Source organism: Loxodonta africana, chromosome 15, assembly GCF_030014295.1.
Source record: "Loxodonta africana isolate mLoxAfr1 chromosome 15, mLoxAfr1.hap2, whole genome shotgun sequence".
NCBI lineage: Eukaryota > Metazoa > Chordata > Mammalia > Proboscidea > Elephantidae > Loxodonta > Loxodonta africana.
In genome coordinates this window covers 1,301,790-1,318,744 of record NC_087356.1, presented here as the reverse complement: position 1 = coordinate 1,318,744, position 16,955 = coordinate 1,301,790, and the positions used below count along the sequence as shown (strand labels likewise).

Sequence of the window (16,955 nt, the reverse complement as noted above, 5' to 3'; positions counted from 1 at the left end):
TCAAGAAATTTGGAAGACAGCTTTTTGGCCAACTGACTAGAAGACACTACATTGTGCCTATTCCAAAGAAAGGAGATTCAACAGATGCCGAAATTATCAAACAATATCATTAATATCACACATGAGTAAAATTTTGCTGAAGATCATTCAAAAGCAATTGCAGCAGTACATCGACAGGGACATCCTGGAAGTTCAAGCCAGATTCAGAAGAGGACGGAGAATGAGGTACATCAGATGTCAGATGGATCTTGGCTGAATACCAGAAAGATATTTACCTGTGTTTTATTGGCTATGCTAAAGCACTCGACCCTATGGGTCATAACAAGTTATGGGTAACACTGCAAAGAATGGGAATTCCAGAACACTTCTTTGTGCTCATGAGGAACCTGCATATAGACCAAGAAGCACTCGTTCAAACACAGCAAGGGGATATTGCATGGTTTAAAGTCAGGAAAGGTGTGCATCAGGGTTGTATCCTTTCAGCATACTTATTCAATATGTATGCTGAGTGTCTTAGACAGGGTTCTCTAGAGAGACAAAACCAGTAAAGTGTATAAATATATATACAGAGAGATTTACATCAAGGAAATGGCTCATGTGACTGTAGCGGCTGAAACGTCCCAAGTCTGTATCAGGATAGAGGCTTCACTCGATTCATGTAGCTGGAAGGGCTGGTGAACCTGAGATTGGCAGGTCAAAGAGCAGGGCTCCAGCTCTCAGGCTGTGAAGATCAAAGAATTCCAAGATCTGCAGACAGCTCAAGTCCCAAAGGCCGGAGGACAGACCAACAGGAGGGAGCCGCAGGATCTAGAGTAAGCGAAAAAACCAGAACGTCTGGATGCAGGCCACATCCCCCAAGGAAATTCCCTTTCAACTGACCGGCTACTCACAGCAGATTCAATCATGGAAGTGACCACATATAAACACTGAGAATCATGGCCCAGCCAAGGTGACACACAGTCTTAACCATCCCACTGAGCAAATAATCTGAGAAGCTGGACTATATAAAGGACACAGCATCAGAACTGGAGGAAGACTTAATGACAACCTGTGATATACAGATGACAAAGCCTTGCTTGCTGTAAGTGAAGAGGACTTGAAGCACTTACTGATGAAGAACAAACTACAGCCTTCACTATGAATTGTACCTCAACATAAAAAACAAAAACCCTCACAACTGGACCAAAAAACAACATCATGATATACACAGAGAAAATACTGAAGTTGCCAAGGATTTCATTTTACTTGGATCCACAATCAACACCCACGGAAGCAGCAGTCAAGAAATCAAACAACATACTGCATTGGGCAAATCTGCTGTAAAGGACCTCTTTAAAGTGTTAAAAAGCAAAGATGTCACTTTTAAGACTAAAGTGCACCCAACCCAAGCCATGGTATTTTCAATCACCTCATATGCAAACAAAACCTGGGCAATGAATAAGGAAGATCAAAGAATTTATGTCTTTGAATAATGGTGCTGGCAAAGAATACTGATTATACCATGGACTGCCACAAGAACAAATTTGTCTTGGAAGTATAGCCAGAATGCTCCTTAGAAGCAAGGATGGTGCAACCACGTCTTACATACTTTGGACATGTTCTCAGGAGGGATCAGTCCCTGGAGAAGGACGTTATGCTTGGTAAAATAGAGGGTCAGTGAAAAAAAGGAAGATCCTCAGTGAGATTGACATAGTGGTTGCAGCAATGGGCTCAAGTATAACAATGACCATGAAGATGGTACAGGACCGGTGTTTTGTTCTGTTGTACATAAGGTCACTGAGTTGGAACTGACTTGATGGCACCTAACAACAACAACTGCCTTGGAAACACTATGGGACAGTTCTACTCTGTCCTATAGAGTTGCTATGGGTTGGAATCAACTTGATGGCAATGGGTTAATATACATTTGGCATTCAAAAATTTAAAAGTATCAAAAAGTATAAAGAGAAACATAATCATCATCAGTATTCTACCACATTGTTGTTGTTAGGAGTCGTCGAGTCAATTTCGACTCATAGCAACCCTACGTACAACAGAACAAAAACCCTGCCCAGTCCTGTGCCGTCCTCACAATTGTTATGCTTGAGCCCACTGTTGCAGCCACTGTGTCTGTCCATCTTGTTGATGTCCTTTTCCAGGGACTGATCCCTCCTGATAACGTGGCCAAAGCATCTGAGATGTAATCTTGCCGTCCATGCTTCTAAGTAGCATTCTGGCTGTACTATCTTCTACCACAGAGAAATACCATGTTATTGAAATACTTTTTATGCAATTTTATATTGATTTTCTAACTGACGTTTTATCACAAATATTTCCCAACACATTCAAGTCTTTTTATTAACAAAATTTTGATCGCAGTATTATATGTCTCCATAAGTTATTTATCCATTCCTCTATTATGGATCATTTAAGTTGTATTCAGTTTCTGCTATCAAAATTAATACCGTAAGAAATACTTTTAAACCTCAGTCTCTGTCCCAACTTTTTTATTATTACATATGGTAACCAAAACCAAACCAAACCCAGTACTGTCGAGTCAATTCCGACTCATAGCAACCCTATAGGACAGAGTAGAGCTGCCCCATAGAGTTTCCAAGGGGCGCCTGGTGGATATGAACTGCCAACCCTTTGGTTAGCAGCCATAGCACTTAACCACTGCACCACCAGGGTTTCCATTACATATGGTAGATTCCTGGAAATGGAATTACCAAACCAAGGAGCACCTGGTGGATTCGAACCGCTGACCCCTTGATTAGCAGCTGTAGCACTTAGCCACTGCGTCACCAGGGTTTCCATTACACATGGTAGATTCCTGGAAATGAAATTACTAAACCAAGGAGTGTGAACAGCTGCTGTATCTTGTCAAGCCGCTTTCCAGAAATGCTGGGCCCTTAACACCGGAGAAGTATATGCAAGCCTCTGATACATCACACCCTCACCAGCACTGAGTGTTGTGATTTAAAATCTTTGTTCTATTTTATTTCCTTTGCAATTACTCAATTATCTTCAAGGTAACTTTTTTCATGCGTATCGGTACTTGTACGTGCTCTTCGGCTGGCGTCCTCTGCTCAGTTCCCAATCTCAACCTTCTCTTGTCGCTCGTTTTGCTTGAACGAACGTGAAGCAGTAACCGGTAGCTTTCGCTGGAAGAAGGCTCCAAAGGAGGGCGCGGCATGGAGAGGGGTGTGAGGTGCAGGCTGGGCTGGAGGTGGTTCCCGTTACAAGTGCACACTGGGAGCTGGGCTGGAGGTGGTTCTCCTTACAAGTGCACGCTGGGAGCTGGGCTGGAGGTGGTTCCCGTTACAAGTGCACACTGGGAGCTGGGCTGGAGGTGGTTCTCCTTACAAGTGCATGCTGGGAGCTGGGCTGGAGGTGGTTCTCCTTACATGTGCACACTGGGAGCTGGGCTGGAGGTGGTTCTCCTTACGAGTGCACGCTGGGAGCTGAGCTGGAGGTGGTTCTCCTTACGAGTGCACACTGGGAGCTGGGCTGGAGGTGGTTCCCGTCACAAGTGCACACTGGGAGCTGGGCTGGAGGTGGTTCCCGTCACAAGTGCACACTGGGAGCTGGGCTGGAGGTGGTTCCCGTTACAAGTGCACACTGGGAGCTGGGCTGGAGGTGGTTCTCCTTACAAGTGCACACTGGGAGCTGGGCTGGAGGTGGTTCTCCTTACATGTGCACACTGGGAGCTGGGCTGGAGGTGGTTCCCATTACGAGTGCACGCTGGGAGCTAGGCTGGAGGTGGTTCTCGTTACAAGTGCACACTGGGAGCTGGGCTGGAGGTGGTTCTCCTTACGAGTGCACGCTGGGAGCTGAGCTGGAGGTGGTTCTCCTTACGAGTGCATGCTGGGAGCTGGGCTGGAGGTGGTTCTCCTTACAAGTGCACGCTGGGAGCTGGGCTGGAGGTGGTTCCCGTTACAAGTGCATGCTGGGAGCTGGGCTGGAGGAGGTTCTCCTTACAAGTGCACGCTGGGAGCTGGGCTGGAGGAGGTTCTCCTTACAAGTGCACGCTGGGAGCTGGGCTGGAGGTGGTTCTCCTTACGAGTGCACGCTGGGAGCTGGGCTGGAGGAGGTTCTCCTTACAAGGGCACGCTGGGAGCTGGGCTGGAGGAGGTTCTCCTTACAAGGGCACGCTGGGAGCTGGGCTGGAGGAGGTTCTCCTTACGAGTGCACGCTGGGAGCTGGGCTGGAGGAGGTTCTCCTTAGGAGTGCACGCTGGGAGCTGGGCTGGAGGACGTTCTCCTTACAAGTGCACGCTGGGAGCTGGGCTGGAGGTGGTTCCCGTCACAAGTGCACACTGGGAGCTGGGCTGGAGGAGGTTCTCCTTACAAGTGCACGCTGGGAGCTGGGCTGGAGGAGGTTCTCCTTACAAGTGCACGCTGGGAGCTGGGCTGGAGGAGGTTCTCCTTACAAGTGCACGCTGGGAGCTGGGCTGGAGGAGGTTCTCCTTACAAGTGCACGCTGGGAGCTGGGCTGGAGGAGGTTCTCCTTACAAGTGCACGCTGGGAGCTGGGCTGGAGGTGGTTCTCCTTACGAGTGCACGCTGGGAGCTGGGCTGGAGGTGGTTCCCGTCACAAGTGCACGCTGGGAGCTGGGCTGGAGGTGGTTCTCCTTACGAGTGCACGCTGGGAGCTGGGCTGGAGGTGGTTCCCGTCACAAGTGCACAGTGGGAGCTGGGCTGGAGGATGTTCTCCTTACAAGGGCACGCTGGGAGCTGGGCTGGAGGTGGTTCTCCTTACGAGTGCACGCTGGGAGCTGGGCTGGAGGAGGTTCTCCTTACGAGTGCACGCTGGGAGCTGGGCTGGAGGTGGTTCTCCTTACGAGTGCACGCTGGGAGCTGGGCTGGAGGTGGTTCTCCTTACGAGTGCACGCTGGGAGCTGGGCTGGAGGAGGTTCTCCTTACAAGTGCACGCTGGGAGCTGGGCTGGAGGAGGTTCTCCTTACGAGTGCACGCTGGGAGCTGGGCTGGAGGAGGTTCTCCTTACGAGTGCACGCTGGGAGCTGGGCTGGAGGTGGTTCTCCTTACGAGTGCACGCTGGGAGCTGGGCTGGAGGAGGTTCTCCTTACGAGTGCACGCTGGGAGCTGGGCTGGAGGAGGTTCTCCTTAGGAGTGCACGCTGGGAGCTGGGCTGGAGGAGGTTCGCCTTACGAGTGCACGCTGGGAGCTGGGCTGGAGGTGGTTCTCCTTACGAGTGCACGCTGGGAGCTGGGCTGGAGGTGGTTCTCCTTACGAGTGCACGCTGGGAGCTGGGCTGGAGGAGGTTCTCCTTACGAGTGCACGCTGGGAGCTGGGCTGGAGGTGGTTCTCCTTACGAGTGCACGCTGGGAGCTGGGCTGGAGGTGGTTCCCGTCACAAGTGCACGCTGGGAGCTGGGCTGGAGGTGGTTCTCCTTAGGAGTGCACGCTGGGAGCTGGGCTGGAGGTGGTTCCCGTCACAAGTGCACGCTGGGAGCTGGGCTGGAGGTGGTTCTCCTTAGGAGTGCACGCTGGGAGCTGGGCTGGAGGTGGTTCCCGTCACAAGTGCACACTGGGAGCTGGGCTGGAGGTGGTTCTCCTTAGGAGTGCACGCTGGGAGCTGGGCTGGAGGTGGTTCCCGTCACAAGTGCACGCTGGGAGCTGGGCTGGAGGTGGTTCTCCTTAGGAGTGCACGCTGGGAGCTGGGCTGGAGGTGGTTCTCCTTAGGAGTGCACGCTGGGAGCTGGGCTGGAGGTGGTTCCCGTCACAAGTGCACGCTGGGAGCTGGGCTGGAGGTGGTTCTCCTTAGGAGTGCACGCTGGGAGCTGGGCTGGAGGTGGTTCTCCTTACATGTGCACACTGGGAGCTGGGCTGGAGGTGGTTCTCCTTACGAGTGCACGCTGGGAGCTGAGCTGGAGGTGGTTCTCCTTACGAGTGCACACTGGGAGCTGGGCTGGAGGTGGTTCCCGTCACAAGTGCACACTGGGAGCTGGGCTGGAGGTGGTTCCCGTCACAAGTGCACACTGGGAGCTGGGCTGGAGGTGGTTCCCGTTACAAGTGCACACTGGGAGCTGGGCTGGAGGTGGTTCTCCTTACAAGTGCACACTGGGAGCTGGGCTGGAGGTGGTTCTCCTTACATGTGCACACTGGGAGCTGGGCTGGAGGTGGTTCCCATTACGAGTGCACGCTGGGAGCTAGGCTGGAGGTGGTTCTCGTTACAAGTGCACACTGGGAGCTGGGCTGGAGGTGGTTCTCCTTACGAGTGCACGCTGGGAGCTGAGCTGGAGGTGGTTCTCCTTACGAGTGCATGCTGGGAGCTGGGCTGGAGGTGGTTCTCCTTACAAGTGCACGCTGGGAGCTGGGCTGGAGGTGGTTCCCGTTACAAGTGCATGCTGGGAGCTGGGCTGGAGGAGGTTCTCCTTACAAGTGCACGCTGGGAGCTGGGCTGGAGGAGGTTCTCCTTACAAGTGCACGCTGGGAGCTGGGCTGGAGGTGGTTCTCCTTACGAGTGCACGCTGGGAGCTGGGCTGGAGGAGGTTCTCCTTACAAGGGCACGCTGGGAGCTGGGCTGGAGGAGGTTCTCCTTACAAGGGCACGCTGGGAGCTGGGCTGGAGGAGGTTCTCCTTACGAGTGCACGCTGGGAGCTGGGCTGGAGGAGGTTCTCCTTAGGAGTGCACGCTGGGAGCTGGGCTGGAGGACGTTCTCCTTACAAGTGCACGCTGGGAGCTGGGCTGGAGGTGGTTCCCGTCACAAGTGCACACTGGGAGCTGGGCTGGAGGAGGTTCTCCTTACAAGTGCACGCTGGGAGCTGGGCTGGAGGAGGTTCTCCTTACAAGTGCACGCTGGGAGCTGGGCTGGAGGAGGTTCTCCTTACAAGTGCACGCTGGGAGCTGGGCTGGAGGAGGTTCTCCTTACAAGTGCACGCTGGGAGCTGGGCTGGAGGAGGTTCTCCTTACAAGTGCACGCTGGGAGCTGGGCTGGAGGTGGTTCTCCTTACGAGTGCACGCTGGGAGCTGGGCTGGAGGTGGTTCCCGTCACAAGTGCACGCTGGGAGCTGGGCTGGAGGTGGTTCTCCTTACGAGTGCACGCTGGGAGCTGGGCTGGAGGTGGTTCCCGTCACAAGTGCACAGTGGGAGCTGGGCTGGAGGATGTTCTCCTTACAAGGGCACGCTGGGAGCTGGGCTGGAGGTGGTTCTCCTTACGAGTGCACGCTGGGAGCTGGGCTGGAGGAGGTTCTCCTTACGAGTGCACGCTGGGAGCTGGGCTGGAGGTGGTTCTCCTTACGAGTGCACGCTGGGAGCTGGGCTGGAGGTGGTTCTCCTTACGAGTGCACGCTGGGAGCTGGGCTGGAGGAGGTTCTCCTTACAAGTGCACGCTGGGAGCTGGGCTGGAGGAGGTTCTCCTTACGAGTGCACGCTGGGAGCTGGGCTGGAGGAGGTTCTCCTTACGAGTGCACGCTGGGAGCTGGGCTGGAGGTGGTTCTTACGAGTGCACGCTGGGAGCTGGGCTGGAGGAGGTTCTCCTTACGAGTGCACGCTGGGAGCTGGGCTGGAGGAGGTTCTCCTTAGGAGTGCACGCTGGGAGCTGGGCTGGAGGAGGTTCGCCTTACGAGTGCACGCTGGGAGCTGGGCTGGAGGTGGTTCTCCTTACGAGTGCACGCTGGGAGCTGGGCTGGAGGTGGTTCTCCTTACGAGTGCACGCTGGGAGCTGGGCTGGAGGAGGTTCTCCTTACGAGTGCACGCTGGGAGCTGGGCTGGAGGTGGTTCTCCTTACGAGTGCACGCTGGGAGCTGGGCTGGAGGTGGTTCCCGTCACAAGTGCACGCTGGGAGCTGGGCTGGAGGTGGTTCTCCTTAGGAGTGCACGCTGGGAGCTGGGCTGGAGGTGGTTCCCGTCACAAGTGCACGCTGGGAGCTGGGCTGGAGGTGGTTCTCCTTAGGAGTGCACGCTGGGAGCTGGGCTGGAGGTGGTTCCCGTCACAAGTGCACACTGGGAGCTGGGCTGGAGGTGGTTCTCCTTAGGAGTGCACGCTGGGAGCTGGGCTGGAGGTGGTTCCCGTCACAAGTGCACGCTGGGAGCTGGGCTGGAGGTGGTTCTCCTTAGGAGTGCACGCTGGGAGCTGGGCTGGAGGTGGTTCTCCTTAGGAGTGCACGCTGGGAGCTGGGCTGGAGGTGGTTCCCGTCACAAGTGCACGCTGGGAGCTGGGCTGGAGGTGGTTCTCCTTAGGAGTGCACGCTGGGAGCTGGGCTGGAGGTGGTTCCCGTCACAAGTGCACGCTGGGAGCTGGGCTGGAGGTGGTTCTCCTTACGAGTGCACGCTGGGAGCTGGGCTGGAGGTGGTTCCCGTCACAAGTGCACGCTGGGAGCTGGGCTGGAGGTGGTTCTCCTTAGGAGTGCACGCTGGGAGCTGGGCTGGAGGTGGTTCTCCTTACGAGTGCACGCTGGGAGCTGGGCTGGAGGAGGTTCTCCTTACGAGTGCACGCTGGGAGCTGGGCTGGAGGTGGTTCTCCTTACGAGTGCACGCTGGGAGCTGGGCTGGAGGTGGTTCTCCTTACGAGTGCACGCTGGGAGCTGGGCTGGAGGACGTTCTCCTTACAAGTGCACGCTGGGAGCTGGGCTGGAGGACGTTCTCCTTACAAGTGCACGCTGGGAGCTGGGCTGGAGGACGTTCTCCTTACAAGTGCACACTGGGAGGCGAGGGGGGTCGAGGGAGTCGGGGCTGGTGGGAGGGCCGGTGGTGCCAACCGATGGTGGCGATTTTCGGGAGGTGGGGTCTGTGTTGGGAACTCTGGTGGCGTGGTGGTCAAGTGCTATGGCTGCTAACCAGAAGGTCAGCGGTTCGAAGGCACCAGGCGCTCCTCGCAAATTCTGTGGGGCAGTTCTACCCTGTCCGACAGGGTCGCCGCGAGTCGGAATCACTCGCGGCAACGGGTTTCGTTTCCGGCGTCTGTGGCTGGGAGATGGGTTGGGCGCATCAGGAATGAGAACCGGGGGTTGGTGCTGGGATGCCGGGGGCGTTACCACACCGGAGGTTAAGTGGGTTGGGGTTCGACTTCGAGGATGAGGGCGGGGTCGCGGCGAGAAGGCGCGTCCGTGCCGCTGAACCCCCACCTCATCTTGCCCGGGGCCCCCGCGGGAGACCCCGACTGTACCTGTCGCTTCAGCTCCTGGTTGCCGCGCCGCAGGGCCTGGAGGGGATCGCGCGGCCGCCTCGCCAGCATCGCCCTCTCCGCGGGGCCCAACCGCGCAGACCGGCTGCCGGTCGCCAGGGAAACCAAGGCGGCGGCGCCCTCGGGTGACGCCATCGCTGCGCGCCGGGGCCCGGGGCCGCCCCGCCCACAGGCCGGGTACCGTGGCGGGCGGCTTCTGCCCCAGCGACCCCAGGCCGTGACCGTGCAGCCCCCCGACCCGCGCGCTGAGCTCGCTGCCCGGGTCGCCGCCCAGGAGTCGGTGGGCGACGGGAGCGAACGTCCCACGGCGTGCGCCGGTGTAATCACGACGTTCTCCTGGGACGCTGTCTTAAAGGGCGCTCAGCGTTTCTGGATAGCACGTTTGCTAAACTCATCTTAAGACACCCTTTGAGCATCTTCAACTCCCGTTAACTTTAAGGATAGCTTCCTATAAGGCCTTCCTGGGATACAGGGTCCACAGGACAGTTTAAAACTCTTTGCCATTTGGGGAACTGCTTAATCTCATTAAATTCTGGCTTTGCATTTGCCCATCCTGAGTTCGGTGGGGCTAAGTCCTGTCTTCTCTCACAGCAAGTCAGTGAGGCATTTATGATATATCTTACACTGACTTAACCAGCTGCCCCCAAGTTCGTTATAACTCATGGCCACCCCGTGTGTCAGAGTAGAACTGTTCTCTGTAGGGTTTTCAGTGGCTGATTTTTCAGAAGTAGGGTTGCCAGGCCTTTCTTCCAAGGCACCTCTTGCAGACTGCAACCTCCCAACCTTCCTGTTAGCACCACCCAGGACCCTGACTCTTAGGGAGATTGTAATAACATTTCCCCAAGTGAAACAGCATCTTATAAATCCAATTCCCACTGGACTTGAACAAGAAAGATGATCTGCGTTCACCTTCCAAATGATGAACATTAATATTAATGGCTGTTCTTCAGTACAATACATCTGTTGATTCTACAGGCCAGGCTGCCTTGTTCCCCGGACCCCACTCATACTTCTTCTTGATGTATAACATAAAGTGCCCAAATCGTAAGTGTCTAGCTCACTGAATTTCCACACACTGAACCGACCCCCATGCAACATCACTCAGATTAAGAAACGTTACCAGCACGCTAGTAGGCTTGCCCTCTTTCTAGCCCCTAACCACCTCATTACCACCAAAGGTAAACACTATCCTGTAACTTCTAACAGGAAAAACTTGTTTAGCCTGTTTTGGACTATGTGATGGAATCATGCATTATGTACTCGTTTCTCACTTCTCTCATTCAACATCACGTTTATCAGATGCATCTGTGTTGTATGTGGTTGTCCTCATTGCTCTCTGGTATCTCATTGTATGATAACCCTTAGTGTATTAATTCATTCTACGTCTGCTTTGCATCTGGGTAGTTTCCGGTTCAGGGTTATTATCAACACAGCTAAGAACATTCTGGCAAATCTGTTGGTGAACATATGATACAATGCCGCGTCACAGGATATGTTTATGTTCAGCCTTATAAGATACTGCCTAGTTTCTCAAAATGGTTATGCTCATTTACACTCTTGACTGCTGCTTCCATGGCTGTTGATTGTGGATCCAAGCAAAATGAAATCCGTGACGGCTTCAATCTTTTCTCGGTTTATCATGATGTTGCTCATTGGTCCACTTGTGAGGATTTTTGTTTTATGTTGAGGTGCAATCCATACTGAAGGCTGTGGTCTTTGATCTTCATCAGTAAGTGCTTCAAGTCCTTTTCACTTTCAGCAAGCAAGGTTGTGTCATCTGCATAACGCAGGTTGTTAATGAGTCTTCCTCCAATCCTGATGCCCTATTCTTCTTCATATAGTTCAGTTTCTTGGATTATTTGCTCAGCATACAGATTGAATAGGTATGGTGAAAGGATACAACCCTGATGCACACCTTTCCTGATACTTAACCACTCAGTATCCCCTTGTTCTGTCCAAATAACTGCCTCTTGATCTATGTACAGGTTCTTCATAAGCACAATTCTAGAATTCCCATTCTTCACAATGCTATCCATAATTTGTTACGATCCGCACAGCAGAATGCCTTTGCATAGTCAATAAAACCCAGGTAAACATCCTTCTGGTATTCTCTGCTTTCAGCCAGGATCCATCTGACATCAGCAACAATATCCCTGGTTCTATGTCCTCTTCTGAAACTGGCCTGAATTTCTGGCAGTTCCCTGCCTATATATTGCTGCAGCCATTTTTTGAATGATCTTCAGCAAAACTTTACTTGTGTGTGATATTAATGATATTGTTCAATAATTTCCACATTCGGTTGGATCACCTTTCTTGGGAATGGGCATAAATATGGATCTCTTCCAGTCAGTTGGCCAGGAAGCTGTCTTCCATATTTCTTGGCATAGATGAGTGAGCACCTCCAGCACTGCATCTATTTGTTGAAACATCTCAATTGATATTCCATCAACTCCTGGAGCCTTGTTTTTCGCCAGTGCCTTCAGAGCAGCTTGGACTTCTTCCTTCAGTACCATCGGCTTCTGGTCATACTGCTCCAGATTGCATTGGGTATATCTGCTGCAGGGACCTCCTTAAAGTGTTGAAGAGCAAAGATGTCACCTTGAAGACTAAGATGCGCCTGACCCAAGCCATGGTATTTTCAATCACATCATATGCATGTGAAAGCTGGACAATGAATAAGGAAGACTGAAGAATTGGTGCCTTTGAATTGTGGTGCTGGTGAAGAATATTGACTGTATATACCATGGACTGCCAAAAGGACGAACAAACCTGCCTTGGAAGAAGTACAACCAGAATGCTCCTTAGAAGCAAGGATGGCGAGACTGTGTCTTACATACTTTGGACATGTTGTCAGGAGGGATCAGTCCCTGGAGAAGGACATCATGCTTGGTAAAGTAGGAGGTCAGCAAAAAAGAAGACCTTCAATGAGGTGGATTGACACAGTGGCTCCAACAGTGGGCTCAAGCATAACAATTGTGAGGATGGCACAGGACTGGGCAGTGTTTCGTTCTGTGGTATGTTGGGTCGCTATGAGTCGGAACCAACCTGACAGCACCTAACAACAGCAATTTACACTCTACCAGCAGCACATAAGTTTTTGTTCTTTATGTCCTTGCTAACACTTGGTATTGTCCATTTTTTTGTAGCTCGTGTCTTTAATTTCTGCATTATGACTCATGTTACTTAAAAGTCCACTTAGTCAAAACATTTTCATTAAAAAATGTTTGTAACAACAAACAAGAAGATAACAATTGGTGTATTTCAAATGGATTAATAAACCGAGGCCAGCAAGGAGTCAGCCTTGGGAAGGACCTCTGCATCTTCTCTCCTAATAAAGGAAAGCTCATGAAACCAAACCCCACAACCAGTGGTTTCAGCCTTGGCGGACATCAGTCACCAGGTGTCTTAGTTATCCAGGGCTGCTGTAACAGAAATACAGATGGCTTTAACAAAGAGAAATTTATTCTTTCAGTGTAGGAGACTAGAAGTCTGAATTCAGGGTGCCAGCTCCAGGGAAAGTCATTCTGTCAGCTCTGGGGGAATGTCCTTGTCATCGATCTACTCAGCACAGGGACACCAGATCCAACCTGAAACCTGAACCCATTGCCATCGAGTTGACTCTGACTCATAGTGACCCTATAGGACAGAGAACTGCCCCATGGGGTTCCCATGGAGCACCTGGTGGATTCAAACTGCTGACATTTTGGTTAACAGCTATAGCTCTTAATCACTGCACCACCAGGGTTCCCACCCAGATGCAAAGGACGTGCTAGTCTCCTGGCTCTTGTTTCTTGGTGGTATGAGGTCCCCGTATCTCTCTGCTCACTTCTCTGTTTTATATTTCAAAAGAGATTAAGACACAACCTAATCTTGTAGATTTGAGTCCTACCTCATTAAAATAGCTGCTGCTAGTCCCACCTCATTAACATCATAGAGGTAGGATTTACAACACACAGGAAAATCACATCAAATAAAAAATGGTGGCCAATTACACAATACTGAGAATCTTGGCATAGCATGATTTTTGGAAGCCACAATTCATTCCATGACACCTGGGAAGCTTTAAAAATCCTCATGCCTAGGTCATACCCTAAACTACATGAATCAATCACATCTCTTAGGAGTGGGATGCAGGGATTAGCATTTTTGAAGCTCTCTAGATGATCACAATGTCCAGCCGCACTGCGAACCACTACCCTAGACAGAGTTATTGACAGGAGATGAAGGAATTCCCTCCTGATGGCCTTTATCTTCTCATATGGCTGACACTGATCTACTAGGAGACTGAGATGTTCACTGGGAGTTCAAGGAATGTGGAGAAATCCTGAGAAAGAAGTACAATGCAGTTAAAATTAGAACCCATGTATAGGAGGCCAAGGGAGGAAGGTGAAGGGTCTATTTCTGCTAAGTCTGGTGGCCCAAGAGGAGGGTGAAAGTGGCAGTGAACGGTAAACATATAGCTAGGATGGCATCTAAGCTGACCAGGGAGCCCAGGATGACCGATGAGGTGAACTAGAGGGTGGATCCATCAGCAGCCTCCAGGGCGGACAGTTCTATAAGTGCAGAGTGAGGTGTGGAGGATGGGAGCTGTCCTCTGAGCTAAGACTATACAGGCTAAGTTCTATGTGACGAGGAGGTCGAAGCCTGTGACAGTAAGGTCTAGGGTATGGCTGAAGTGATGTGGAATGAAGCAGAAGGTATGAGACCCAATGCGGGGCTGAAAGGGAGGTAGGGTAGGAAAATAGAAGTGGGCCAGGACAGGGAGCTGCTGTGATCAAACAGGAGTGACAAGTCGGGGATATGCACTTCAATGAGTCAACAGTGGGTCATTTCCAGGGTACATGACTGGCATTGTGACCCCTGTCTCCCAACCTCCTGGTTTCAAATTTTTGCTAACATGGAAAACGTAAACAGCTCCATGCAAGGCAATTTTCAGGGAAAAAAGCACACATTTAGGGCAAGGGATGGAGGGCTAGAGGAGAAAGACTGAGCAGTAATGGAATTGCCCGCCACAGAACTGGGACACCAACACAACATAAACAGGCAGCAGGCAAAGAGTATGAGTGGGACACATGGGTGAAAATCACATAAGGACATAGACGAGACTTGGGGGTGAAGAGCACATGCCCAGAGGGGCAGGGACGAGAGAAACATGGAAGTGAGACAGGAGCTGGGGGTGTGTGCCAGGGTGCTGCAGAGAAGTAACAGGAAAAGAGGACTCAACACTGGAAAGACCAGGTCCACCGGGAAGGCAGAGCGCGCATACACGTGCCTGAACAGGCAGAGCTAGTCCCATCACAACCCAGAGGCTTCACCCTGCACATTTCAAGGCTGTTGAGCGCGTGCCTCAAGAAAGCTACCTTGTCTCAGAGCACCTCAACTCTTTGAGCCTCAGTGTGGGATGGTGACTGGGAAGCTTCAGCAAACTACAGCCCAGATGGGATGAAGCCCTGAGAGACAACATTTCATTCCTTGAGTACAGCATTCACACAATGGAAGTTGAAATATTAAGGCAGAATGGGCACAGTAAAATGGAAAAAAAAAAAAAAAAGCTTTCTGTGGAAACACTTCTGAATGTTCTTACGCTAACATGGAGCTGTTACATTTACTGAGATACGAACTTTCACAGCAGCTCCATACCAGCCACTCCTTGGAAACCCTATACAGTTAGTCGCAGTGCTCTAGAAAGCACCTCTGCATATAAAAATTAACAACGGACCTGGTCATTCACTCTTGATTTTTACATGTGACTGAGATTTATCACTAAGTTCTATTCAAGAGGGTTCTTCCTTCACATACATATATTCCATAAATGAGATTTTTGCCAGTAAAAATTTATACTCTGTTCCTGAAGTGTACTGTCATTCTTAGAAGTGTAAAAGTCTTACACACATCACCAGAACCTCAGTTATTTTTAGACAGCCCCATGCATTCCTAAACAGATCCAGTAGAGCAGCTGACCAAAGAGACCCAGAATGGGTCCCAGTTGGACCTAGGCCAACTCTAGCTTTGTAGTTGTTCCAAGGAACTAGCATAAAAAAAAAAAAAAAAAGTTTCCTAAAAAAGAAGGTATGTGCTCAAAAACACTAGTAAGCCAGTTTTGAGAAACCAGTTCTCTTGACCCAGTAAACTACACGGCAAACAAAAAAGCTCTATACTCCTTTCCCTTCTGAAAAAAGGTTCAAAGATGTTTACATTTTATTTTAAAAATAAAATTGCTTCATAATGTGCAAGAAGAAAGTATTTCTTTCCAGTGTTCTATATCCATCTTTGATATCCTGTTGGAAATAAAAAACAAACATTAGAAATAGATAATCATTAACTTCAAATTATTGTATTCTGGAATTAAAACATTACCTACAAGAACTAGAAAACTGAGGCCCAGAAAATTCGAGATCGCAGATGTTGACAGAGCTAAGACTAGTGCAAGGTTCCTGATTTCAGGCTACTGCTCTTTCCATTTTACCAGGCTGGCAGTAACTTAATAAATCACATTAAAAATTACAAAGTATGCATCCAAATTCGAACTACAGTGCTACCAAGAACGCTATCAAAAAGAATAAGAGGTAAAAAAGATGGCAGGTGCACCCCCCCCCCCCCCGCCCCACGGTCCGGCTTTCTTTTCTTTGGTTCTTTCTAGTCATTTTGAAATCTAACGTTGTCAAGGCAAAACCGCACTTTGCATGTGGCATTACATTCCCATTAATGAATGAACTGAAGGACGACACCAAACAGGAAGTAAAAACTAAGGAAAACGAAACGTCCTCCTCTTTCTGGTGTCACCTTCTACATGCCATCCCAAAGCCCTCCTGCCCCAGACATCGCCTGACCTCGAGCACCGTTCACTGCCACTCCGAGCGAGCCCAGCAGGGCAGCGGGGTGCGCGGCGGGCCGGGGTCGGGGGGCGGCGGGCCGGGGTCGGGGTGAGCCGCCGGCCGGGGTCGGGGTGAGCCGCCGGCCGGGGTCGGGGAGCGGCGGGCCGGGGTCGGGGGGCGGCGGGCCGGGGTCGGGGTGAGCCGCCGGCCGGGGTCGGGGTGAGCCGCCGGCCGGGGTCGGGGTGAGCCGCCGGCCGGGGTCGGGGTGAGCCGCCGGCTGGGGTCGGGGGGCGGCGGGCCGGGGTCGGGGTGAGCCGCCGGCCGGGGTCGGGGTGAGCCGCCGGCCGGGGTCGCGGGGCGGCGGGCCGGGGTCGGGGTGAGCCGCCGGCCGGGGTCGGGAGGCGGCGGGCCGGGGTCGGGGTGAGCCGCCGGCCGGGGTCGGAGCGGGCCCCGCCGTAGCCCCCGCGCGGGTGAGGGCCGGGGGCCGGCGTGGACTGGCGGCGGCGGGTCTCAGGCCAGGTCCAGCTTCTTCTGCATCACCGCCAGCTTGTCCTGCAGCCTCTTCTTCCTCCAATCCAGGTAGCGCCTCCGCAGCCGATTCGCCTGCCAGCCCACGAGAATCCCGGAGGCAAAGGCCACCAGCACAGACACCTGCAGCGTCCGCTCGGACACGTTCGCCATCGCGGCCTCCCGGCGTGCAGCTCGGCCTACGGCGCGGCGGCGGGGTCAATCCGCGCGGTGCGTTCGCGGCCGGCGGGGCGGGGGCGTGGGGCGGGGCGGGGCGGCCGGGGAGGGGCGTGGCGGCCGGAGCGTCGTGGGGCGGCCGGGGGGGGCCGATGGGCGGGGCCGATGGGCGGGGCCAATGGGCGGGGCCGATGGGCGGGGCCAATGGGCGGGGCCAATGGGCGGGGCCAATGGGCGGGGCCAATGGGCGGGGCCAATGGGCGGGGCCAATGGGCGGGGCCAATGGGCGGGGCCAATGGGCGGGGCCAATGGGCGGGGGCAATGGGCGGGGCC

The 16,955-nt window shown here is 52.9% G+C and overlaps 2 protein-coding genes across 6 annotated transcripts in view; both read right to left on the bottom strand.

The window, feature by feature from the left end:
* Positions 1-9,206, bottom strand: part of NPHP1 (nephrocystin 1) — a 98,684-nt gene extending 89,478 nt beyond the window's left edge. For 4 of the 5 annotated variants that reach the window (XR_010317879.1, XM_023541104.1, XM_023541107.1 and 1 more), the window contains exon 1: positions 9,106-9,206. Coding sequence is in view for 4 of the 5 variants with exons in the window: in XM_023541104.1 (XP_023396872.1) it covers positions 9,106-9,174 (69 nt within the window). In the remaining variant the exon portion in view is untranslated. Of the gene's footprint in view, positions 1-579; positions 2,027-9,105 lie in introns of those variants that run through there. The other variant, XM_023541106.2, reaches the window with a different exon arrangement.
* A 7,112-nt stretch (positions 9,207-16,318) lies between these two features.
* MTLN (mitoregulin) lies at positions 16,319-16,645 on the bottom strand. The gene has a single exon (XM_064268391.1). The coding sequence runs from the start codon at positions 16,617-16,619 to the stop codon at positions 16,449-16,451; it is 171 nt and encodes a 56-aa protein (XP_064124461.1). The 5' UTR covers positions 16,620-16,645; the 3' UTR covers positions 16,319-16,448.
* Positions 16,646-16,955: the final 310 nt, after the last annotated feature.